A 26,427-nucleotide genomic window follows, 5' to 3' on the forward strand; every position below is an offset into this window, starting at 1 on the left:
CTCCGTTTAGCCCTGAGAGGAGGAAGAAGCGCTTCTCTCAGATGAATGGTTTAGTTAGCTGTGAAGCTAATGGAGCTAACGTTGGAGGTGCGCTTTCCCCGGAAATGTCTAATGTCCAAAACCTGACAGCGTTGGTGAACTACCGACTAACTGCGGCTGTTGAAGAGATATTTGGGCTGTTTGAAGAAGATTGCAGAGTACGCACTCCACTGATCTTGACTGCTTCTGAATAAGGAAATGGTGTGTAACGAGTTAACAATTCATTCTGATATCAGGCTAGAATCTTCTTGTTCCAAAAAGATCGAGCAACACTGTTGGACACTGATTTAAATCCTGCAGTGCGGTTACACAGAGTAGCCATACCTCCAGACTTCCAGCAGCTGTTGGTCATTAAAGAAGTTGTTTCCCCTAAGCTGCAGGAGTGGAGCCCCATTCTGGACCAGGAGAGCACAGAGCACCCACCCACACATTAAAGATGAACAGGTCAGGTGGAACTCTGGATCAGTCAGAATGAAGACCAGCTTCAGGAGGACCCAGAGCCCCCACACATCAAAGAGGAAGAGGAGGAACTCATCTGGACCAGTCAGCAGGGAGAGCAGCATCAGGAAGACCCAGAGCCCCCACACATTAAAGAGGAAGAGAAGGAACTCATCTGATCTGGACCAGTCAGGAGGGGAAGCAGCTTCAAGGGCTGGAGGAGGCTGCATCAAAATAGCATCATCTGTGGGGGGAATGGATACTCAAATATCACCCCTGTAATTATTTACAAAACTATCACATCTGCACAAGAACACACATGATAATAAATAGGTCCAAGACAAAACGGAGCATAAAACTTTGCCAAAACAAATATCTACATAACTTAAGAGCATGGGTAATAGGTTTGTGATGCTTTGTACTCATCTCAGACAGTATGAAATAACCACACCTTAGAGAAAGGCCAAAGACTATCTGTTCAGATTTGTGTTGCATGTTGTTAACACAAGTCTTCAAAGTGTACCAAGTGAGATAACGAGCATACTTTTATTTGGCTCAAAAGAAGAACATTAAAGTTGTGCCAGTTTGTGTAGCCTACAATTTATTTTGGTGTGGTACTGGTTTGTTGTGACTCCATTATTATAGGATCCAGGAGGACAAGAGGAGGGAGATGAGTTTGAGTCCTTGGAGAAAGAGTTGCAGGTGGTCCTCAGTGAGCTGGTTGGGGACAAGAGCACTGACACGTTCCGTGTGGAGTACGAGAAACTCATTCATGCGCTGAGGAAGGCCCAGGACAGTGAGAAGAGACTGAATGCAGAGATGGTGTCCAACAACCCCAACACTGCTGCTGCCCTGAAGCTGGCCCAGGAGGACCAGACAAGTACATCTCTGAAGAAGGTATATTGTCAGAACATGGTGTGGCATGTCTGGTGTAGGCCTATGCGCTGGTGTGGTTCAGACTCACCAATAGTGAGCACACTCAATCTAATGAGAAAACTTAGGTTCGCTTAACTCTCAATGTCCTCACACACAAAAGAAAAATGGAAGGTCAGTCTAAAACAGACAAGAATAACAAACAAAGGATAAACAGCAGAAAAAGTGTCTATTTTGAATATGTGTATGAAAGGACAGTATGTTCAGTATATATTAATGTAAATATGCATAATAAACTAGCTACGTATAAATAAGCTGTATACATGTATAAAGAATCAGGTATCAGGTATTGCAGTTATTTACCGTTCAATGTGAACGAGGCTTTGAGTCCAATATTGCACAAATTACTCCGTGAAACATATTTCAAATTGTGTGTGTGAGCGTGTGTGTGGTGTGCAGTTATTTCACAGTAAACATATACCTTTTGTGTGTGTGTGTGGTGTGCGTATGTACATCGGAGAGGGGGGGGGGGGGGGGGGGGGGGGTTATATACATGGGGGTAGGTGCTACAGGTTACTGCACATTGGGTGTTCAAGTTCGCAAGGTGTTCAAAGTGATCAGAGTGAAGTGATTCCAGTGTTTGCAAAAGTGTTCACGTGAAGGATTTTAAGTGTTAATCAGATCGAGTGATGGCCTGTGGGTAGAAGCTGCTTTTATGTCTGGTAGTTTTGGCGTACAGTGCTCTGTAGCGCCTACCAGAGGGGAGGAGTTGGAACAGATCATGTCCGGGGTGAGATGGGTCTATGATCATCTTTCCTGCCCGTTTTTGGATATCTATAGTTCCTGCATGGAGGGCAGTTTGGCACAGATGACTTTCTCTGCAGTCCTGACTGTCCGTTGCAGTCTGTGCCTGACGTGTTTGGTGGCTGAGCCAAACCAGACGGAGATGGGAGTTGCAGAGGATGATGGCGGTGTAGAAGTGGAGCTCCTGGGGCAGTTTCTACTTCCTGAGCTGGAAGTACAACCTCTGCTGTGCCTTCTTGATGATGGTGCCTATGTTGGCCTCCCTCTTGAGGTCTTGAGGGAGGAACTTGTAGGATTCCACCGTAGACACGGTGCTGTTGGATATGGTGAGGGGGGGGGGAGCAGTGCTGGGAGGCTCTTTCTGAAGTCCACACCATCATCTCTACAGTTTTAAGCTTGTTCAGCTCAAGGTTGTTCTGACCGCACCAAAGAGCCAAAGGGTTTAATATGTCATCTGGGACAGACCGCAGCAGCGGACGTTTCAGCCAAAAGGCCTTCTTCATGGTATATTGTCAGAACATGAGAGGCTACAATATGGTGTGGCATGTCTGGTGTGTAGGCCTATGCTCTGGTATGGCCTAATAAGTGGGTTTGACATGTTTTGACCACTTTGTAAAGGATAGATCAACAGAGAGATGGATAGAAAGAGGAAACACTTCATCCCAGTGAGCAAATTAGATCACTGCAGGAGAGAATGTCGTAAGGTTAGACAAATAGAAACAGTATAAAACAGAGACACGCACACAATAAGCAGTAAGACTAAGCTGTAAAATAGACTCTAAATGATCTGAAACAAACCTAATTAAATGTAGGCTACTCCTCCCTCGTTTACACACTGTCCCACAGTGCTATATCACAGTGAGAGTACACGCTCTGCCGTGGGGACTTTAGATGTTCATATAGATATTGAGAAGATGTCATTTGACTTGTGACCCACCCCAAAACCCTCCTCTGACAGACCTTGAACGACCAAGTCACCAAGGAGCAGACACAAGTGAGCAACACCGAGTTCCACCAGCTCTCATCGGCCAATGAACAGCTCTCCTTGGAAAGCCAGCAGAAGGAAAATGACCTGAAGGTAACAGTAGCTGCATGTTGGCCCATCTCACACAGCAACCATTTTGAGGTGGTAAAGCAGGAACTAAAGCAGGTGTAAACAATAACATTAACTAGGGCCCTGGGCCCTGGAACACCATGGAATCAGGTGTGTTGGTCACACCTGCTTTGCCTCCTGCCTTACCACCTAAAAACGGTTGCTGTGAAATGGGACTATTGGGCCACCAGCTACACACACACCCGAGCAGCGGAGTGTATTTGTGCATGAATGCTTGTGTATAATTAGAATGTGTGCACATCTGTTGAACTATATTATGTTGTCCACCAAATAAAGCTTACAATAGGTAGCCGTTCACTTATAGCTCTGGTGCAGAATCTCATGCCAATGTTGTGACCTGGCTGAGACAAAATACTGCTACTATTGTAAAAAAAAAAAAAAATCCATCCATATAGCAAAGGTCTTTCAAATAAATTCATAGTAGTAAAATGTATTCAACCACCAGATTTAAAAATATATATAATTAATGTATATTTGCCCCAACCAGTACCAGTGTGATCCTTTTGAGAATGGAGAGGTTTCCTACCTGTCCCGTCATCAGAGAGGTAAAGAACTCTGCACGATAGCCCTAATGCTGCTAACACAACTGCACCTCCATGCCTTTTTGTCTGTCCTCAGATGAAAGAAGAGGAAGTGAGTCAGATGCAGCAGGAGATTGCCAAGTTAACAAAGATGAGAGAGGCCGCCCAGAAGAAGCTCCAACAGATTCAAGGCACATCACACACACACACGCACATACACACGCACGCACACACACACGCACGGACACACACACACACGCACGCACGCATTAACATATATGAACATGAACCGTCTCTGCTTCTCTGTCCCAGGCCGTCCCTCCCTGTCACAACTGTCACTGTCTAGATGAGTACTGTGTTTTCATGATTAATCAGACGATTCTTTAGCCGAAGAGTAGTTGGAGTAAAAAGTGAAAGTGTCAAAATGGATGCATAACATCTGCTTGGTGAAAAGAGGGCAACATTTATCATACACCAATTTCCTTGTACTAGAAATCTCGCGCGCTCGATTCCTAGGCTCGCCCACTGCGCCCACCCTGCAGCTCTTGCATATGCCACTCGGCTGCTGCGTGGCCTCGCCTGCCCTATTGGCAGGCGCAGCGCACAATTGCCCAACTTCGCATCACTGATGACATCACAATTGCTCGAGTGACCATCACCGATCACGTCATGGAGTGCTCGAGTGACGTCACTCAGCACACAATTGCTCAACTTGGGCCTCGCCCGCCGCTCGGCTGCTGTGTGGCCTCGCCTGGCATGCGCAGCACACAATTGCAGACATTGTGACATCATCAGTGGGACAAACATTGAAACAGACAAACAGAGCCCACTTGCTCCCTTTTATGATGATGCTTTTAAAATAAAAAACACTAGTTAAGATACTTCAGTTCAAACATTTTTAATTCGTGTCCTAGTGTCAAAGAGAGAGGCTAGGTCTGAGTAATGACTCACCTCTGCAATTAGCGCCCGTCCTTACCTGAGTATTCTTGATGGGTCAGACATACCTGCAAACTGGTCACCTTTAGGTGACAGTCACCTTTTTGATCCAAAAATAGGGCACTGAAGTGAATGATTTCGGAGTGGTCTTGTGTCTGCCCCGGTAGGCTATCTGTCACCTTTTTCACTCTCCATGTCTGGACAGGTCTGGGACAGATGAGCTGAAAACCTCTGTCACATCAATAAGTGCTTTCTGACACTGTATGCTCTGCGCTGGTCTTTCCTTTGCTTCCTAACATTTGATCTCTGTGTCTCTATGTGTATGTGTCTTACATTCTCTCTGTCCATTTTAGTTTTTTACCAATTGTTTTCTTTCTCTCCTGACTATTGATTGTGCATCTCACCTGATAATTCTCCCTTTTTTCCCCCCTTCTTTCTTCAGAAATGAAAAATATATCCGAAACAAATTGGGTTTGACAATTAATACACATTTTCCCCCTTTCTCCCTCCCTGTGCAGAACTTGAGGCTTCCCAAAACCAAGCCAAATCATACAGGAAAAGCGAGCCGGTAAGAGAGAGTCATTTTGAATAAGGTATGTTCTGGACTGCCCATTATTGGAGACAGAGGTAACGGTGTAAGTTATTGTCACTTCCAGTTGTCTGCTATTACAGCCACACCCATTGCTGACAAGCCACGCCCATTGCTGACAAGCAAGCACACAGCCATTCAATGTCCGTAGACAGGACACTGGCAGTAGAATGGGCTGGACAGGAGAACTTGCTGAATGTGGCGACTGACTCCATATTACTGCACATGATTCTGGAATGAGATATTTGACGAGCAGGTGTGGACATACTTTTGGCCATGTAGTGTAGCCCAGTGGTTCTCAAATGGGGGTCAAGCACGTTACCATGGAAACAATTAAGCTTAGCCCAAAATAAAAAATCAGAATGAGGGGGTCCCCGGTATATTTTCTATCTTGTAAGGGGTCCTTGGCTGAAAAAAAATTGAGAACCTCTGGTGTAGCCTATACTGTATGTGCTTGTATTTTTGTGTGCGCCTCAGTGTGCCTGTGTGACTGTGCATGTGTTTCCCCATCATCAGAACACGATCAAAGCTGCACAAGCGACAGAGGAGCAGCGGAACCTTGTGAAGCTCCAAGAGCAGCACAAGAAGAACCTGAACCAGGAGATCCGAAACTACCACCAGGAGGCCCAGAAGCAGCGCAAGATCATCCAACAGCTGGAAAAACACCGCGACCGCTACATCAACGAGACCAGCAGCCTCACGCAGAAGGCAGGTCACGCGCACTGTCACAGCCTCCCAGCTAAGTTCAGGGCAGACCCATCTCAAATGATACTGACAAATAATGTGTCACATGCATGGGGTCTACTGAGTCAGGACTTACTGACATCAAACGTTTGTGTTTATGGAAATCAAACAATCCTGCCCATTAGCCTTGGCCTGTATCATATGGAGTCCTCCTGTCTGTGTGGAATAAGACCTCCCTCTCTTCCACAGGTGAAGCAACACCTGGATGACATCGAAGTAAAAGAGAGGGAGCTCTTTGAGGGCAAGAAGAAGGTCACTCAGTTGGAGCACAAGTACAAACTACAAGAGAACCTGCTGGAGACTGTCACGTCTGAAAGGAACCTCTACAGCAAAAACCTAATCGAGGCTCAGGTAGGGACGATGTGTGCTGCTGTCCAGAACTGATTGTTCAGCGTGTCGGTCAGTCTCTCAGTCAGTCAGTGAGTCTCTCAGTCAGTCAGTCAGTCAGTCAGTCCTGCTGTACCGTCTGTCTGTCTGTCTGCCACAGGATGAGATCACGGAGACAAATAGGAAGCTGAAGATGATGAACGGCCGTGTCGTGCAGCTGAGGGACGAGATCAGTGGGAAGGAGTTGGCCCTGGATAAGGATCAGCAGGAGAACAAGCGTGTGGTGAAGGACAACAAGGATCTGAAGGTACTGCAACCTAGCATAGTGAGATATAAGATTTTCCTTTTGAGGAAAATCAGTGAACAAAATTATTACATGATGAGTTTTTTCTCTCTCTCTTTTAAGTTAATGTGATTTGTGCCAAGTCCAGACGCTAATTATTTCCCTGTGAATGAACATGCAGAACTTTGTTTTACAGTACATGCTCAAGTAGCGCTGTCGTGATTAGTTAATATAATTGACAGCAACTACGGTATATAAGTGGATGGGGTAGCTCTATATTTGAAATGTACTGTCAGTTTAGTGTAGATAGTGATCATAGTTGGTAATTCACTATTGTACTGGGTTCTTAGGAACCATATTTACCACACTAATCAGTGTGTGTGTATATCTGTGTGTATAGAGCTCAACAGTCACGTGATATCTTCTGCCCCGGAAGTGAGCTCCCCATTCATTTTCTCAATAGACATAAAAAAAAAAAAAAACGTATATAACGAGTTTTAAGGCTGGAAGCAAACCACCCCGTTACCTACTGAATCGTGAGGGACCATAAAACATTTCAGTTGGAGCAAAAATAAATAATAACATTGAAAAAACAAATTTTAGATTTTTTTCCCCCACGTCTCTATTTTTTGTTTTTGCTCCAAGTGAAATGTTTTATGGTCACTCACGATTCAGTAGGTCACAGGGTGGCTTGCTTCTAGCCTTAAAACCCGTTATATAAGGATTTTTTTTATGTCTATGGAGAAAATGAATGGGAAACTCACTTCCGGGGCAAGAAATGTCACGTGACTGTTGAGCCCTATACCCCTCTCTGTGTCCTGCTACAGGGAGAGCTGCAGTCAATGAAGCAGCAGGTGGAGGAAACAAAGCAGCGCATTGACAGCCAGAAGGCAGAAGAGCAAAAACTGCACAAGATCATAGCCGACGCCGATGCTGAGCAGATCCGACAGAAGAAACAACTTGACCAGGTAAAGGAACAGAGAGAGAGAGAGGTGAAGAAACAGAGACCAAGAGAGGAAAAGGACAATGGGCCGTAGACTAGCACATGCTTCCTCCGATACATGTGCTGTCGGCAGCCGTTCTTTTCACCTGAGAGCGAGGACTTTCACCAGCAAGATGTAGTGCGTGGGAGGATCAGGCTAACATTTCACTTGGACCAAAACGTAAAAGAATTGTAGATTTAAAGAAAATATTTTTCCGATGTTGTTGGTGTTTTTTTTGGTCCAAGTGAAATGTTCTATGGTCTCTCATGATTCTAAATATAGCTGAACCGTTTGGTTTGACCAAGTAAAACTATTTTTATAAGCATTTTACGAAATGTCTATGGGAAAATAAATGGCGGATGAAAATCTCTGGTACAGTGCTGAAGCAGGAACTGAGGTTCACTTTGGCTCTCTATTAACATAATTCTACACAGTCAAACTTTGTTGTTATTGAGCTTTTACTTATTACATCATATCGCATGTTGAACCATATCATGGGAATAACATATCGTCCTATCCCTACAGTACATAGTAAATACATTAAGTTTAGGGGTGTGAATTCTCCACCCTCTTGTGTGTGAATTTGTTGTTGCACTTTCACTACGGCCAAGGTGACGAGAGAGCGGGACAACCTGGGCAAACAGCTGCTGCGCCGCAACGACGAGCGGGCACTGCTGTACGAGAAGATCACCATCCAGCAATCCATCCTGACCAAGGGGGACGTCCAGTACAACCAGCGGGTAGACGATATCCGCCTGCTCAAGCTGGAGATCAAGAGGCTCCGGTGCGAGAAGGGCAACGTGGACAAGACTGTACTTAATGCAGAACACCTGAGGTAAACCACAAGGACAACGAGAGGCTACAGACACAATGCAGTGGTTTTAGTGTTGAGCAGAAGAAGGGTAGGATTCACAGAAAGAGGGAGTGAGAAATGGAGGGAGATGGAAAGTAGGCTGTATGGGCACTTGGGTCTTAATGTCTTCTCCCCTCTTCTCCCAAAAGGCTGGTTTCACAAGGAACTTACCGTAATAACCCAACACGAGGGTCGCAGGCATGAGCCCCCGTGTTACCTCCAACTCGGTTGGGCATCCATACACGCACAATTGGCCGTGCATGTGGGTGGGAAGCGGGATTAAGGGCATGTGTCCTGGTCGCTGCACTAGTGCCTCTTCTGGTCCGTCAGGGCACCTGTTTGCGGGGAGGGGGACTGGGGGGAATAGCGTGATCCTTACACGCGCTACGTCCTGCCGGTGAAACTCCTCGCTGTCAGGACAAAAGAAGTGGCGGGTGACTGCACATGTATCGGAGGAAGCATGTGCTAGTCTACGGCTCTCCCCAGATCAGCAGAGGGGGTAGACCAATGACTAGGACAGCAAGGGGAATTAGCAAAGTACAATTGGGGTGGACTACAGAAAGCTAGGGAGACACACAATATTGGTACATGGCTCCCAACCCCCCCACATCACTATTGTGGTGTCAGGAGAAGCGTACAGAATTTACATATGCATAATTATATGTGCATAATGTTATGTTGATGGCCCTGGCCTCCTGTGGATGACTTTGTACCATTGTCCATTACATTATTCACTCAGGTTGTCAAAAGTATCGATAGTATCAATAAGTATCTATCCATACTAAAACTTTGAAATGGATACAATACTCATTTGCAACAGGTATGTATCGATAAGTATCGTTTATTTTTATTTTTATTTTTATGGATTAATTTTCATTTTCGTGACTACCCTGCTACCCTGTGCTTTGTTTTGATGTCCACTCATCCTGTCTTTACAAAGAGTTTTTGTGTGCTGTTAATCTGTGAGAAACCTCATTATGATGCCAGGTTAAAAACAACAGGGTGAGGAGGAGGATAGTGTGATGTGAATGGTGGTTGTGTTGGCCGTGTTGCAGGCAGGAGCTCTTCCACGTGCAGAGGGAGCTGGTCAGAGAGAGGACGAGGCACCGCGCCCTGGAGGAACAGCTGGAGAAACCCATGAAAATTCACCACTGGAGAACGCTGCAGGTGACGGTCTTGTGTGTGGGGTGTGGGTTTGCTTTAGTAAGGTGGTGAGGGTGGCCTACTAGTGTTGGTCAAGTGTCAGCAAGACACTGGACGTTTGCCTGATTGTGATTATACAGTGTTGGCTAAAAGGACTCAAATGTAATTCTTGGTTGAAAATATGTGTAAGTGATATGGACAAGATGTTCAAAGAAGCAATCTCTCCAAAAGGACCCTTCACAGCCACTGAGCAGAGTAAACAGGGTGTATGTAGAGAAGAAACAGTCACGTCTCGCTGTGACGGCCATTAACATTCTGTAAATGACTCTTCCTGCAGGCCAGGGACCCCAGCAAGTATGAGCTCATCCTGAAGACTCAGTCCTTACAGAAACACCTGATCGCTAAGTCCCAACAAGTAATGGATAACGAGCTCTTACTACAGGTAACCAATCAACGTGGACTTTTAAAAATTACAAAATTAAAGCTGGGCTAGGCTATTTTGGTAATTTTTTGTGACATCCCAACAGCTATTGATATCAAATGCTCTGAGAGAAAAAAAAACGGTCTTTGGTCTCTACCAGGTCTTGTAATCGGATATAATCAAAATGCTTCTTAGATCAATTGGCTACCCTAGCTTTATGGCTGTACATGCACCCACCTGAGCTTCATTTGGAGAGAGGAGTTACAGGAGGGAGCAGAGAGGGAGGGGTGGTTTTTTGTTGTTGTATACTTTCAAATTCTTGTCTTCTCATTCTTGTCATTCTCTCTCTCTCTCCCTCCCTCGCTCCCTCACCAAGGACAATGAGAAGCTGTATGTGGAGTTGAAGCACACTCTGGTGCGGCAGCCAGGTGTGGAGACAGCTGAGCAGCTCGAGCAGTGCCAGTGGATGATCAGAGAGAGGAACAACACGATGAAGGTCCTCAGTCACACTTGCATCTCATCCCTTCATCTTTCTTCTTGCCAGCTAAAGCATCCCTCTATCTCTTTATTTGTGGTTGCCCAGTCCTTAATGCTACACAGTAAGAGGACCCAGACTCACATTTTCAGGCATCTCGGTTAGTTTGGTGCCACCCAAGGTCAATGTTCTTACCCATAGTCTGTATAAAAATATCTCAATATCACGTTTTTGGCAATAACTCAAGAATGCATGTGCTAATTATGACAAAATGTCAGACAAATGTCTAATCAAATTATGAAGTGATGACATTTCATATCCAAAAGTTCAATGGTCAACTTCACTGCGATGACATAATGTTTTGCTTGTACCATTGTAGCTGAGAAAACTTCAATTTCACCAAACAATACACTTAATAAATTTCATTCCTTCAAAGTCTTCTTCACTACATATATTTTATGTTATGGGTCTGGACAGATATGCATGTAAACTGCAACTTGACTTGTTGGTCCAGGCATCGAACCGCAAGGCGGTTAATTCTAGTTGAGCCTTGTAGCCGATCTGAGAATGATAATAGTACAGTGTTTGACTCAGATTCAGTCTTCTAACTTTGAGTTTGACAGTAAAGAACATAATTGTAAAAAAAAAAGAAGCAATTAGATACAATCTACACTTTCTCACCAACTCTGCAGACATTAACAGCAGAGCTGAAAATGCTCCAGTCAAACACCAACGAGTGCAAGAATGACAACGAAGGACTGGACAGCGAACTAGAGAACATGGAGAATTATCTTCATCAGAAAGAAGAGAACAGGTCAAATTAACCAGGTAAACGTGTGTTTGTGTGTGGGGTGTTTGCATATAACCTCTATATTTTATGTGTTGAAGACACCATTTTGGGCAGTAGACATCTACAGTATCTGTGTGTCTTATTGTGTCCACATGTTTTTGCAGCAAGAGCGCTTGCCATGTGGTAAATAACACTTAAAAAAAAGACAGAGGCAGCTAGAGAAATAGCCGACCTTTCCATCTTCAACTTGACTGGACTTTTAGAATCTCCACTTTGATCAAAATACATGAATTGTTTATTGTTTATTGAATGGATCCCCATTAGCTGATGCCGGGGCAACAGCTAGTCTTCCTGGGGTCCATTGAATCGACTTACCTCCACAGCCCCACTTCACTGTGTGCCAGGCAAGAGGGAGTTTGCTGTTTACATATTGATTTCACATTGATTTACATTGAACACCTTTTTTAGGTCAGGGATATTAAGGGAGGTGTGTGTGTGTGTGTGTGTGTGTGTGTGTGTGTGTGTGTGTGTGTGTGTGTGTGTGTGTGTGTGTGTGTGTGTGTGTGTGTGTGTGTGTGTGTGTGTGTGTGTGTGTGTGTGTGTGTGTGTGTGTGTGTGTGTGTGTGCGCGCGCGTGCATGTGCATGCGTGCGTGTGTGTGTGTGAGAGAGAGAGAGATGTGTGTGTGTGTGTGTGTGTGTGTGTGTGTGAAAGAGAGAGAGGGAGAGAGAGACGTGTTTGGGGGGGGTGTCTTACTTGGGTATAAGAGAAGTGACCTGTTGCCATGGGAAAACTGCTCAGGCTCGTTTCCTTTTCCTCAGTCCTACAGGGGGAGACAGCACGAGACTTCTCTGTATTCAACGCCTCCACGTCCTTGAGAGTATGTTGTTATGATTTTCTTTTTCCTTTTCCCATAGGTACCTAGCATTATGTTATATGCCACAATGTCAATGCTAAATTGTGATTTTATAAGGAGCTCAGAGGGTTCCCATGTAAACTTGGTAATCAACATTATATGAACACCATTTATATGAGCCAAAAAGAAAAATGTCATAAAATGTACACCCAGTCCAAACAGGCTACAACTTCAAAAATCTGGATGATAGATTAACATAGTAACTACAGAAATTAGATGATAGTTAAAGAATTTACATAAACAAATGTGCACATAGATACCATACATATTGCTACACATGTTGTGTGTACCAGCCCCCTCCCCCCGTTACGTTGTTGACATGGACACAACATAGCCCCCGTCTGCAAACGATGTTTCAAAGCTGCAGGCGAACCGCAAACGGAGCAAATCACATCCAGCTTGGCCAAAAATCTCGCCGATAAATATCCTGAGTTGTTCAAAGAGCAACAGAAATAGGGGATGCGATTGATAACATTATTACATTCCCTCAAATAAGTCGTCAAACGAGTGTTGTGACAAGCAACTTTTTTTCCAGCGTCGGAGTTTTGAGGAAATGCGCCGCTGCAACAATCAGTCATGTTCTAGACCGGACCTTACACCCATAATTATTTTACAGCCGGGCATTCAAAAATGAGGTGGATATAAAAAATAAAAATAGAGCTAAGCATCATTCCAATTGGTTACCCCGGTAACAGTAGTAAAATAATATTATATATAGATAATTAGATTTTTGTGTGATTTTATCTTTCTATATTTTTTCTATATGTATTTCCAATGAAGAGCAGCAGGGAAACACTCAGAATAAATGGGATAATATGGAAGTACCTGGAAAACGATGAGACATGTTTCTGTGGAAGGAGAAGAGTTGGTGTAAAGTTGAGATGGTTATCAGTTTTAGGTGGGTGGACTGAAAGACATTTCTTCTTCCTGAGGGTGGCGTCACTGACTTTGATCACAAGAGGGCGCACTAATCCTGACTCCACATTCACAAGCTGCAGCATGGCTAAGATTAGAAGTCACTCTGTCACAACAAGAACAGCTAATGATGAAATTGAATGTCTTACAAAATGGGAGGGGGTCGGGGGTCCCCCCCCCCTCAATATGGTAGTGACTGCTTTGTCTGTTGAAACATGATGAGATAAAAGCCTGGCTGAAAATCATTGTTGCGTTAATTAAATCTGTAGTTTCTCAATGGATGGAAGGAAACCAGGGTTACTTTTCAAGCAAGTTTTCAAGCAGGTCCCTACTTGTTCTCCAGGGACTGATACCAATGACAAGCAATGGAGAGACATCAAGGAGGCAAAAGGATGTTCATTTAACCTCTGTTAGACTTTAAAAAAATATATTTTCTTGTCATTTATCAGACAAACTGTTGTCGTCCGATGTGCCTGGTATTCTGGTCATCGTCACTGGCAATCAGAACAATGGGCCCAGCTTTAGCGAACAGGAATCAGTGTCCACTCATTAAAAATAAGCAAATACAAGTCTAACTGGGAGCGTAGTACAGTGGTTCTCAAAGTGGGGTCTGGGGTCCTTGAGGGGGTTCCAGGGGGTCCCCAGCAAAAAGCATAAATAATTTATTTTCACTATGATTCCATCCAGAAGTAACATAATGACAGAATGTATGACAATTTGGTCATGGGTTTCATACACTTTCTGTAATCGAACATCTAAAAGCAAAAATCTTATCAGATGCGAGTCTGTGATCTAATTTGTCTCCATTTAGCGGTCCTTGATGTGAAAAATGTTTCCAGTAAGACCAAACCTTCTTTTCATGGCCTACCAGCCACATGCAGTGATCCCACTCAACATCTAAATGACATTAACGCACCAAATATGTCATCTAATCCATAACAAGTATAAATTAGTATTTTTAAATCCATACTTATCTATAAAATGAGATTATTATTCTCAAACTCATTAATATTCAAAAGAATGTCAAACCAACAAACACACATCCCTTGTGCATATTTTCATTATCATCTTTATTTGTTTTTATAATATACTTTGTGTCTTTACATAAAGAGACAGATTTCTTTTACACATATAGATTATATGGTTAATTTGTATCTGTATATATGTACACCTTAAATAAATCTTACATTAACACCAAGAAAATAAAAACGTTTACAGTGCAAGAATGTGTTATCAGTGGTCAACGTTCATGGTCGCATACCCTAGTAATCCACAATCAGTGTCCAGCCTCACGTGCTAAACCAGTGTTGTTGTTGAAATGTTTATTTCGATTAGCTCACCATTCATGCTCTCACACAAATACACCATGGAGCTTTGTGAGGAAGAAATAGAAAAGAAAAGGAAAACCTTGACATGAGGAACGTTAGGAATGCCCGTGTATGAACAGAGTAGACTTTGCACATGAGATAGTCGAGGCAGAAGTGAATTCAAGCACAGGGGTTCTCCAAGGCTGAGGGGTGCATCCCGTGTGGAGAACAGGACAAGATGAGGTGAGGCGAGATCACCTTAATGAGAGAGTGGGGGTGTTTTGAGTGCAGCATTTTTATGGCAAGTCTGGCTTATGTGCAGGAGTTTTTTCACCGCCCACAAAGCACCAGACTGATTATAGAGACGTAGCTGTTGTAAATTAAGTCCTTGAATTTACTACTGGGTAAGGCAGAAGCGGAGGTGGAAATGTTCAAAGCCAATGTATATGAGAGGAGAGCAAGCCACGCGCTACCTGGACAACAGTTTAACGTATGAGGAGTTTGGGTAATGCAAAGGTTAAATGTGGTTTCTATTTCTGCGCATTTGTATGCTAGCAAGTTGGGCTGTTAGATTTGCCCCAAAACCCGATGGCAAAAAGAAGAGGAAAAACAAACAAACATAACGGCGTCATTAAACTCTATGCTTGTTGAATGTGAAGAGGCAATGTGGTATTTCAAGCCCTCGTATTCATACCCAAAATAAAGAAATAGGCATGTTTACAGTATAATGAATACTTATGGGATATGGGAGAGTAGTTTAAAAACAAAGGTTTCTGTTGGTTTTCTTGCACAATAACTGTTCTGATACTAAGGGACCAGCATATCCACATCCTTAGCCATTCATTAAAAAAATAAACTGAAAAAAAAAAAAAAAGTAAATAAAATACCATTATGTGAAGCATTTTGTTTTGTCTCCGCGTTCACAACGGTGAATCTAAGCAGGAATCCATATTTACAAAGGGAAATCAAAGAGTACTTGGTGTTTCTCTGTGAATGGATGCATCAAAGTGAACATAAATAGTTGGTCTAGCTCACCTGTACAGTCAGTGGGTAACCAGCCCAGATTCCTCGCATGCAATTGTCCTCACACACTCAGAGAATCTATTTACTATTTTACAGATAGTTCCTACTAAGCTACTGTACAGAGGCTGTGCTGAGGTAAAGCAGGTTTTTCTGGCCAGCTTCAAGCTCTAAGAGGGGGGGTCAGCTTTTTATCGTGGGGTTTTGACACGGGGGTGGGGTCACATCAGACAGGAAGGACAGCAGCGACAGACGCATGGGAATGCAATTCTCGACGACGACGACGACAGACACACACACACACACACACACACACTGTATATTGCTGTTAGTTTTGTGATGTCCACGTTCCATGGAGCTTCAGAGAGATTGTAGTTATGACTGCATCAGATTTGCTCCTGGAATAACCTTTCTGTTTCCAGTATAAAATACAGATTGATGTATACTTTTTTTTTGCAGGTAGTTGCAAAATACTGGTAGTATAATTTCTATTCATAGATAAATTTAAGGAATGGTAACTGTGTGATGCCTTAATATACAGATTGCAGACATGCAGACAAAAGCACCTTCGATTAGAAAATAAATTGCACAAGTTTGATAGATATCATTGACCCTACATGTTGACATTTTCTACATAGAGACTAAGCACTCTCTTGCATTAAGAAGTTATGAAATTTGACATGTTTGAAAAAGTATACATTTTGGTATACAACTCCTTAAAGGTTGATTGGTATAATTCACCTCCAAATGTCTTTTTTCCATGCATTTGGCTCGTTGAAGCTACTAACCCAGGAGCTGGACTAGCCAGTGACCTGACCCAGTTCCTATTGTGAACAAAGCACTACACATTGACTAAACTAATTCAACCAATGACTCTTTTAAACACTGTCAGTTCTTTTCAAATGTACTATTTTGACATTGACTTATCAGTTATGAATCTCTTATGAGTCTACGGTACTCATGCTTGTTTTTTCAACCAGTGAAAGATATTGAAGGCTAGGATATATTTTGAGAGGCTAAAATTCTGTTATTTTTTTTTTTAATATTTTTTATTTTTAACTTCCACATAGAGCTCACCTTTTTCAACCGGTATGTGAAGCATGACAAGCTCTGTACAATCAGAACATGTGTGTTTAATGGCAAACAAAAATGTGAAGAAAAAGGTTGGCATCCCGGGAGCAGGCTGCCAGGAGGACTCTACGCCTAATACTGCTACAGTACATCCGATGCTACTTCTATGTTTCATGACAATTGTTTACTAATCCAAAAAAACAAACAAATAATAATAAAATAAATAAAAAGTCTTTTAGAATGAGCACAAGATGAATTTGCAAAATAAATAACAAAGCAGTTCATCTGTCCAGCAAAGCACTGCGATGCAAAGCTGAGTGTTTCATCCCTTGTCGCTCGGTTGCAATGCCCGCAGGAGAGGAGTCTTTTTGCTCAATACCATATTCTACCGTCTGACAGGGAAACGTGCTCCGACGCTCTTCCACGTTTCCGGAAAAAAAAAACTCTGTCCACACAGTTCGCGAGTTTGCTCATCGGCGAATTCCCATCCGCTCTCGTGACAGCGTCGCCCACTGCTTTGAGAATCGATCCTTTGAACTAGTCTGTGTGTTCAAGTATTCTCACAAGTTCTAAGTAAGTCAGGGAGATAAGATCGCTCTGCTGCTAAGCTCAGTCACTGCATCTGTTATTCAGACTTTAATACAGTGCAGTTCTTGGTTTTCCCAAAGTCCACAGGAGGTCATTCTCCTCAACCGACTAGTAGTCTTGAATCCAGCTGATCTAGTGAAACAAACAGCATGCGTAATGCTTCTCTACCTGGTTGATACTGATATATCCCACCACCCCCACCTACCCAAAAGAATGAAGTCCACTCAGGTCGGGGGCCTCCGCTAAACCAGCCAAGCCGTGCGTCCTCATTCATTAGATTCACCCACCACCCACCCCACTCAATGTCAAGGTAGTCTCCACATTTTCACATTATGCTCTTGTCCACTCCTCCTCTTAGATTAATTTATTTTTTATCCCGGGGTCAAGGAAGGATCACAAGGGTGGAGGGGCGTGAGAGCGATGGCAGACGAGGAGGATGGCGGTGGTGGTGGTGGTGGTGGTGATGAGGTGGGCGGAGGTCCTCAGATGGACACGGGACAGCTGATGACCCGGTTCTCCAGCATGACACTGACCACCAGGAAGACGAAGTAGAGCATGAACATGATGAAGCCCAGCAGCTTGCTCATGCGCCACTTGCAGGCGGCGATGGAGATGATGACGAAGATGAGCATGAGGAAGAGGAGCACGATGGCACAGAAGAGGCCGTTGGAGCTGACCGCCACCGGCCGTAGGTTGTTGAGGAAGGACCACATGAGCCAAGGGAACGGCAGCCTGGAGGCAGGAACACACAGGACACATTATTATAGCTAATAAAATGTAGCGGACACTATGGCCATGAGTCGGACGCATACATAACATCCGCTCTGATGCATTTTCCCGTCTTTTTCTATGGCTTTTCATTTCAGCGAACGCCAGCTAGTGTTGTGGACGTACTTTAGACATGTCTACCAATCTATTCCAATTTCATATGAATGCATGGCCATTCTTTTATTTTATTTTTCTGATTTCCCCCCATTTTCTCCCCAATTGTACTTGGCCAATTTCCCCCTGCTGCCCCCGGTCACTGCGCCACCCTCTGCTGATCTGGGGAGAGCCATAGACTAGCACCATGCTTCCTCCGACACATGCGCAGTTGCCAGCCGCTTCGTTTCACCTGACAGCGGGGAGCTTCACCGGCAGGACGTAGCACGTGGGAGGATCACACTATTCCTAGCCCGACCGACCAGAGGAGGCGCTAGTGCAGCGACCAGGATACATACATGTACCCCTAATCCGGCTTCCCACCCGCAGACACAGCCAATCGTGCCTGTATAGACGCCCGACCAAGCCGGAGGTAACACGGGGCGCGAAACCTGCGCATGCTAGAGGCCAGCGACGAATCAACACGCTGGACGATATCAACATTGTTGGAACTCGTTTGCCAAGGCCTTGAATGTAACAGATGTTCATTTATATATAAAAGCCCTGTATGAGTCCATCCATGACATAACTTACTGTACCTACTGTTTTACTACGGCTCTACTTTACATTTGCCCAAATCATTTTTCAATGCATGCTGTATGTAATTAGATTTTGTCACATTTACTAGTTTACAAGCAAAGTAGACACATTACCGTACAAAGCTTGCTTTAAATGAACTGTGGTCTCAGCTGACAGGACACCCTCAATAAAAACACATGGGTGTGACAATACATTTTGTTTCAATAAAGCTCATGCCGGAGACATGCATTTCTCTGTGGGTATCAGGTGATTGACAGGCAGCAGAGTGTAACTCAATGCACACAGTCACTGATATTAAAACACTCAACTCGGGCACAATGAAATAACGATTAAACAAAAACTCTGACAAAAGTAATTTAAGGCTTCATGTTCACTGTGATGGATTATCTAGCTCGGGCAATTTTCAAGTCTGTGGAAGTTGTTTTTCATACTGTACAGTATGACAAGTACACAAGACTGAATGGCTGCAAATGGCTTCTCGTGAAACGGTCTAACTCTGAAAACTACAGCTTCAAATGATGGTTTCAAAATGAATATGACTGCCCCATACAGGCTGGAATCATGGTCAGATGGGCATACCCGACGGTAATGTCGAAGATGTTGGAGCCTACGGAGCTGGAGACAGCCATGTCTCCCAGCCCTTTGCGTGCCACAATAACACTGGTGATGAGGTCAGGGATGGAGGTACCAGCTGCTAACATAGTCAGGCCCATTATCTCCTCTGTAATCCCAATGGTCTCTCCAACCTGCAACAAAAAGGAATAGAAAACAAAGGTTTGGCGTAAGTCAAACCTAATCTCGTTTAGTTTATTTTTAAATTTCCTTGTGAATGTGGTTGAGTGTAGGTAACAAAACTGCAGCTTTGCCATGATTTTTTTTTCAATAAGAGAGTGGTTATTTTTTGTGAGTGGGTGGATTATTCAGTATGGTCCAATTTTGAATGCAAAGTAGTTGATGAGAAATGCAGAGCGAAATTATAATAAAAGGCTGGAGGGTGTTTTCAGAAATTACAAAGTGCTCTGGCCAATAACCGCCCCGCCCCGTAGTTGACGTTGCGATTGTAACCGGCCAATCAGGAACGCCGCTGGCAAAACAGTAATGGCTGTCGTGGCAGAAATATACTCAATAACAACAATTTAACAAGAACAGGAGTATGCAACAGCGGACGTTTTCGCCGTTCCCCTGAGTGGATTTGGATTTGATCCAACGCTGATTGGCTGAAGGAGTTGTCTGTCAAGGCAAGTACACCCGCCCAACTCCTGCCCACTGCAAACACTGCGTGAAAGCTGGAGGCCAGATGGTCTGGTAGAACGAAATGAAATGTGAGTTCACGTGACCGGCTGCTTTACCAGCCTACCTTCCCTGTGCCTTTTCTTAAGAATTGCGATGTGAGACTTTGCTAATGTACTTATACTGCTGTGGTAAGCAACTCCTATATATCAAATGCATGTTGATGGCGACGGTAGTATGGCGAGACAGGTGTGGCGTATTGTATGTACCTGGTGAGCCCACCACACCATTAGGTAGGAGAAGGCTGCGATCCAGGTGATGGAACCCAGGAAGGAGATGGGGAAGAACTTCTTGGCAGTCTGACAGACAAAGGATGGAGAGAGAGGAGAGGACAAACGGTGAATTTAGCACCAAAAAAAACAAGACAAATGAGGATTCTATATTTATCCACATAAAATGGATGACGTCCTTGTTTGAAATGCCTTCATTAAGAGAACTCAGTCATCCAGATTCCTGCCTCCACATGCACCGGCACGCACACACACACACGCATACATGCACGGGCACACACACACACACACACACAGACCCACACACACGTCACACCCGCATACATGCAAGGGCACACACACACACACACACACCGGTTTCCTGACGTCAGGCAGCGTCAGCCACAGCGGGAGGACGATGGGCATGATGAAGAGGTAGGTGAAGCGCTTGCGGCAGGACTCAGGCCAGGGCCAGAGGCTCAGAGGCTGGTCGTCTTCCTCCTCGTCCTCCGCCTGAGAGGACACACGGAGGGACAGGGGAGACAGAGGGAAGACGGGAGACAGAGGAGACAGAGGGAAGAAGACAGAGGAGGAACAGGGGAGACAGAGGAGGAACAGAGGAGACAGAGGGAAGAAGACAGAGGAGGAACAGGGGAGACAGAGGAGGAACAGAGGAAAGAAGACAGAGGAGGAACAGGGGAGACAGAGGAGGAACAGAGGAGACAGAGGGAAGAAGACAGAGGAGGAACAGGGGAGACAGAGGAGGAACAGAGGAGACAGAGGGAAGAAGACAGAGGAGGAACAGGGGAGACAGAGGAGACAGAGGGAAGAAGACAGAGGAGGAACAGGGGAGACAGAGGGAAGAAGACAGAGGAGGAACAGGAGAGACAGAGGAGATTAAGGTTTGATAACAGTCATCGGAACGGATACAACCCTTATTTTTAGAGCTGTGCAAAATCCCGTTATGTCACACGGCAATATCGCTATAATCTCATTTGATTTGACCATTCAGAACACAACACAAATGGAGTCCAATCATGCTTTGATCACATGGTGTACCTAAAGGGATGACACATCTGAAACATGTATGACAATACATGCTCAACTATGTCCTTCCATATCAAGACTCTCCTTCAGCTTGATTACTTGGTTCATAGGTTCGTAGGCGGTACAGACACAGTCTCTTCCCACGGGCATCACTATGATGAACAACCAGTCACTCGAACACTTTGCTGATCACTTGAACCACTTGCAGCAACCTGTAACAACCTACCTCATTTAAATAATAATTACCCCCCCACGCACACACCCCACACTACCCTACTGTGAAATGTGTCAACTGTGCAATAACTGTCTCAAGGATTTACTGTACATTGATCGGTAAATAACTGTGTGCAATGCAATATCTGTACATCGAGACATGATTTTGTCTTATATACATATTTATGATAGACATTTTACATTACACTTAAATAAACACGTAAATAGCAGTTAATTTGTTCAAATGTACCTCTGTCAATTCACTGTTTGTTTTAGCTTGTATGCATACCTTGTGTGTGTGTGTGTGTGTGTGTGTGTGTGTGTGTGTGTGTGCAAGTACATTGAGAGCAACGTAAACCGGCGTCAAATTCCCATGTACGTGTACATACTTGGCCAGTAAATCGGATTAGTTTTGGGATATACCCTCTTTATTGCGACTGTCCCGAGAAGCCTGGGACACTCGTAACATAAGCACTTCAAGGAGGAAAAGACAATGAAGGGAACTGGCAAAATTGATGGCAACACTTGGCAGCCTGCGTTGCCTTCGCTGTGGGGTGACCTTGAGACGGAGGTGTTTGATGACTGTGATTTGGGAGATTGCACCAAGCCTGGAGGGCTCTGCCTCTGCCTCTCCAGTCATCAGGTGCTCATCACTGGCTACGGGTGATGCTGTCTGTACCAGCAGAGCCCCCGGGCCTAATTGGACCTGCCGCTGGAATGCCAGGCCAATACCTCTCTCCGGATCAGCATGAATAAGCCCCCGTTCACACAGGACGCCGAAGCAACGTTCAACCGAAGCTCTAGCTACGCTGAACCCACACGTTTCATTTAGGCGTCCTTGTTAACAGGCGAGGCCGTTCACACCACCCGCGCGCGCGTATCACGCTGAAGCCACGCTCACGCCTTGCTCAAGCGATCGTTCAGGATTCACGCCTATTTTCAAAGCGTGAAGCCAGGCATGAAGTCAATGGGAGTTGTGGGTGGGTTCAAGGCGCGCCGAGTAGGCGCTGAGAGGAAAAGAGAAGGCTTCTTGTGTGAACGGTTAGGCGTCCGTTCAGCTTGTGCAGTTCTGCTGCAGGCTTTGTGCGTCCTGTGTGAACAAGGGCTAAGCATGTCACTATGTGGAGATGTCTTGTACTAAGGCACTGGCAGGCACTCTCCATGAACGTGAACTACATTAAAAATCATATCTTCTACATACATATACATAAATGGCATCCAATGTTGCCAAGATTTTGTTAAGACATGGAACCAGCAGATTCCAGCGGGAACGTCAGCGTTGCGTTACGGCCGCAAGATGGCTACCGGAGCTGGTGAACGCCTGTGTTTCCACTAGACGCGCCGCAGCGCGGTCCTGACTGTCCCAGAAGCGGCTCTCCGCTCTGCTCCGCTAAAAATACACACCCAGTCTGTTTTTGACGCGTCCTGATATCTAGTTGCATCAAGCAGCACCAAGCAGATCGAGCTGAGCAGGAATTTAAGAACCGTGGAACAAAATAAAACATCTGGTAAATTTTCAAAATAAAACCATGTCCATACTCGCGATGATGATCACAATTAGGAGAAAAAATGTGATCAGCACCGGACCGCGCTGCGGACATTGTTTGTGGAATCCAGCAATGTATCTACTAAAAGTATTAGTATTATTAAAAGTACTAAAAGTAGTCTCTTTTCTGATTCTACTAAAAGTATGAAATATATATATATATTATATATATTCGTTCTAAAATGTCATCAAGCCACAGTCATGTGGTCTACACCTTATCTGCTGGAGGGATACTGTACATTCAGCCTCAATATTAGACTATACTGTGAAGATAAATATATGTAAATATGTAGTAAACTTTTGCATTTGTGTAAAAGGAGGCACTTCCCTCAATCATATGACATACTGCCTTGAAAAGTTGAAAGGTGCAAACACAAACCCTTTTGAGAGTGGAAAGATGTCCCTTTGTATCCAATTATACAGACGGGGAAGGAGCCTTGGGGACCTGTGGGGAGCAGGTCCACACATGCCGATCTGAACAGAACACACTTATGACCCAGAATGTGTCCCTTGCCCTTTTGAGAGTGTGATGCGAGCCAAAACATAAACAGACAGAACGCTGCTTGGAAGCAAAGAATGATAACAGATGTGGTCCAGTAAAACATAATTGTTGCATGTAGAAGCATTAGCTAAGCATGTTGTGGTGCAGAAGATTCGAAAGATGGCTACTGCATGAATCATATGGAGCTGATCCTGCTGTGACAGCGACTGCTGTTGAGTCTTGCCTGGTAACCTTGGTAATCAGCTGCTGCCAAACAAAAGGCAGTGCTTGTCTTGCATTGCTTATGTTGGGCATTCTGATGTCTCCTCCTCTCCAGATGGCTGCATTGTTGTCAGTTAAAAGGCCCAAAAACATAATGTGAGCGTTTACAACAATCAATTGTATAAAAAAAACAAAAAACTCCAAGATGTGGAGAACTGATTAATTTGATAGTACCGGTAGTCTAAAAACAGTATGACCATAACAACAATAGTTTCACCTTGGTATGCTTGGCGGAATTGTCCCCATAAAATTCCAGATCATTGATCAAGCTTGCCACAAGTGCATTACAGTTGGCTCTGTAGTGTAATGACTTTATTGGTGGACCTCCAAGTCTTTTAGGGACATGGCTACAGGCAGCATACAGGTCACCGTCTCTGGCTGCCGTGCTTGGCACTGCACACCAGCCAAATGCCAATGCTGCCATACTTCTGCCATCCCATGGTCCTGTCATTTATTAATGTCTTATTTGTGTTTTGCTTTATAGGCTGAAGTACCCCCACAGAGCTGCAGCTCCCCATTCAGAGTTGGCTGGCAAATGCCAGCCCCTTGGGGGGCCCTTCCTGCCCTGTGGTGCCAACTCCAAGCTTAAAGGCACTGGCTTATACCAGGCACTGCAGAGCTACAGAGGGAGGTGTGACATACTGACTTATACCAGCCAGGCACCGCAGAGCTACAGAGGGAGGTGTGACATACTGACTTATACCAGCCAGGCACCGCAGAGCTACAGAGGGAGGTGTGACATACTGACTTATACCAGGCACTGCAGAGCTACAGAGGGAGGTGTGACATACTGACTTATACCAGCCAGGCACCGCAGAGCTACAGAGGGAGGTGTGACATACTGACTTATACCAGCCAGGCACCGCAGAGCTACAGAGGGAGGTGTGACATACTGACTTATACCAGCCAGGCACCGCAGAGCTACAGAGGGAGGTGTGACATACTGACTTATACCAGGCACCGCAGAGCTAGAGAGGGAGGTGTGACATACTGACTTATACCAGGCACCGCAGAGCTACAGACGGAGGTTTGACATACTGACTTATACCAGGCACCGCAGAGCTACAGAGGGAGGTGTGACATACTGACTTATACCAGGCACCGCAGAGCTACAGAGGGAGGTGTGACATACTGACTTATACCAGGCACCGCAGAGCTACAGAGGGAGGTGTGACATACTGACTTATACCAGGCACCGCAGAGCTACAGAGGGAGGTGTGACATACTGACTTATACCAGGCACCGCAGAGCTACAGAGGGAGGTGTGACATACTGACTTATACCAGGTACCGCAGAGCTACAGACGGAGGTTTGACATACTGACTTATACCAGGCACCGCAGAGCTACAGAGGGAGGTGTGACATACTGACTTATACCAGCCAGGCACCGCAGAGCTACAGAGGGAGGTGTGACATACTGACTTATACCAGCCAGGCACCGCAGAGCTACAGAGGGAGGTGTGACATACTGACTTATACCAGGCACCGCAGAGCTACAGAGGGAGGTGTGACATACTGACTTATACCAGGCACCACAGAGCTACAGAGGGAGGCGTGACATACTGACTTATACCAGGCACTGCAGAGCTACAGAGGGAGGTGTGACATACTGACTTATACCAGCCAGGCACCGCAGAGCTACAGAGGGAGGCGTGACATACTGACTTATACCAGGCACCGCAGAGCTACAGAGGGAGGTGTGACATACTGACTTATACCAGGCACCGCAGAGCTACAGAGGGAGGTGTGACATACTGACTTATACCAGGCACTGCAGAGCTACAGAGGGAGGTGTGACATACTGACTTATACCAGGCACCGCAGAGCTACAGAGGGAGGTGTGACATACTGACTTATACCAGGCACCGCAGAGCTACAGAGGGAGGTGTGACATACTGACTTATACCAGGCACCGCAGAGCTACAGAGGGAGGTGTGACATACTGACTTATACCAGGCACCGCAGAGCTACAGAGGGAGGTGTGACATACTGACTTATACCAGGCACTGCAGAGCTACAGAGGGAGGTGTGACATACTGACTTATACCAGGCACCGCAGAGCTACAGAGGGAGGTGTGACATACTGACTTATACCAGGCACCGCAGAGCTACAGAGGGAGGTGTGACATACTGACTTATACCAGGCACCGCAGAGCTACAGAGGGAGGTGTGACATACTGACTTATACCAGGCACCGCAGAGCTACAGAGGGAGGCACGTGCAGTGGAACTTGGCTTGGGGCAAAATAGCTACACAAGTTAAAATGGTCAAAAGAGCACTGTCCATCCACAAGCTTGCACCCAATGAAGTGGCAAACTGATCACTGGTAATGACAGTGTTGCTATAGAGTAGTGTCACGTTTGTCAAATGGTGGACATGTCATTTTGGAGGAAAACTCTTCAGTCATAAAGGTGCAGCTGTATATGTGAGCTACCGGAAGAGCTGCCTGGTCTATCAGCATCTTCTGTTTGGATTTGCTTTGCCACAGAAGTTCCATCTGGAAATTAATTCTGCCTACCACTTGGCTAAAAGAAAAGAAAAACAAACAAAAATATTGAGATCAGATGGTACTTGAATGCATCAATTCATGATAGAAACATACAGTAGTCCTCGTCTTCATTAAATCGTTTTAGCTGCGACACCGAGAGGCAGGATGAGTCACAGAAGCCTGTTGGTTATGATTCTTTTCGCTTTCCCACTGTTATTTATGGAAAATAAGAGCTTTACGCTCTCATGAATATTTATAGTT

The 26,427-nt window shown here is 44.9% G+C and overlaps 2 protein-coding genes across 2 annotated transcripts in view; one reads left to right on the top strand and one right to left on the bottom strand.

Moving 5' to 3' along the window:
* Positions 1-870: 870 nt before the first annotated feature.
* On the top strand, positions 871-11,367 carry LOC310779585 (cilia- and flagella-associated protein 58-like; the record flags this gene model as incomplete). Its single annotated transcript, XM_083640106.1, has 16 exons — positions 871-874; positions 987-1,003; positions 1,123-1,397; positions 2,254-2,443; positions 3,113-3,232; positions 3,887-3,980; positions 5,244-5,293; positions 5,831-6,022; positions 6,248-6,409; positions 6,546-6,692; positions 7,496-7,636; positions 8,263-8,486; positions 9,560-9,671; positions 9,985-10,089; positions 10,445-10,564; positions 11,236-11,367. The coding sequence occupies 16 exons, from the start codon at positions 871-873 to the stop codon at positions 11,365-11,367; spliced, it is 2,085 nt and encodes a 694-aa protein (XP_083496232.1).
* A 6,264-nt stretch (positions 11,368-17,631) lies between these two features.
* The window catches only part of LOC310779098 (solute carrier family 24 member 2), a gene marked incomplete at both ends in the record, with an annotated part of 68,791 nt that continues 59,995 nt past the window's right edge, over positions 17,632-26,427 (bottom strand). The window contains 4 exons of the mRNA XM_083639596.1: positions 17,632-17,881; positions 19,190-19,356; positions 20,110-20,199; positions 20,485-20,622. Of these exons, the coding sequence (XP_083495722.1) occupies positions 17,632-17,881; positions 19,190-19,356; positions 20,110-20,199; positions 20,485-20,622 (645 nt within the window). The remainder of the gene's footprint in view (positions 17,882-19,189; positions 19,357-20,109; positions 20,200-20,484; positions 20,623-26,427) is intronic.

The sequence above is a fragment of the Poromitra crassiceps genome, assembly GCF_964638095.1.
Source record: "Poromitra crassiceps genome assembly, chromosome: 7".
NCBI classification, from domain to species: Eukaryota; Metazoa; Chordata; class Actinopteri; order Beryciformes; family Melamphaidae; genus Poromitra; species Poromitra crassiceps.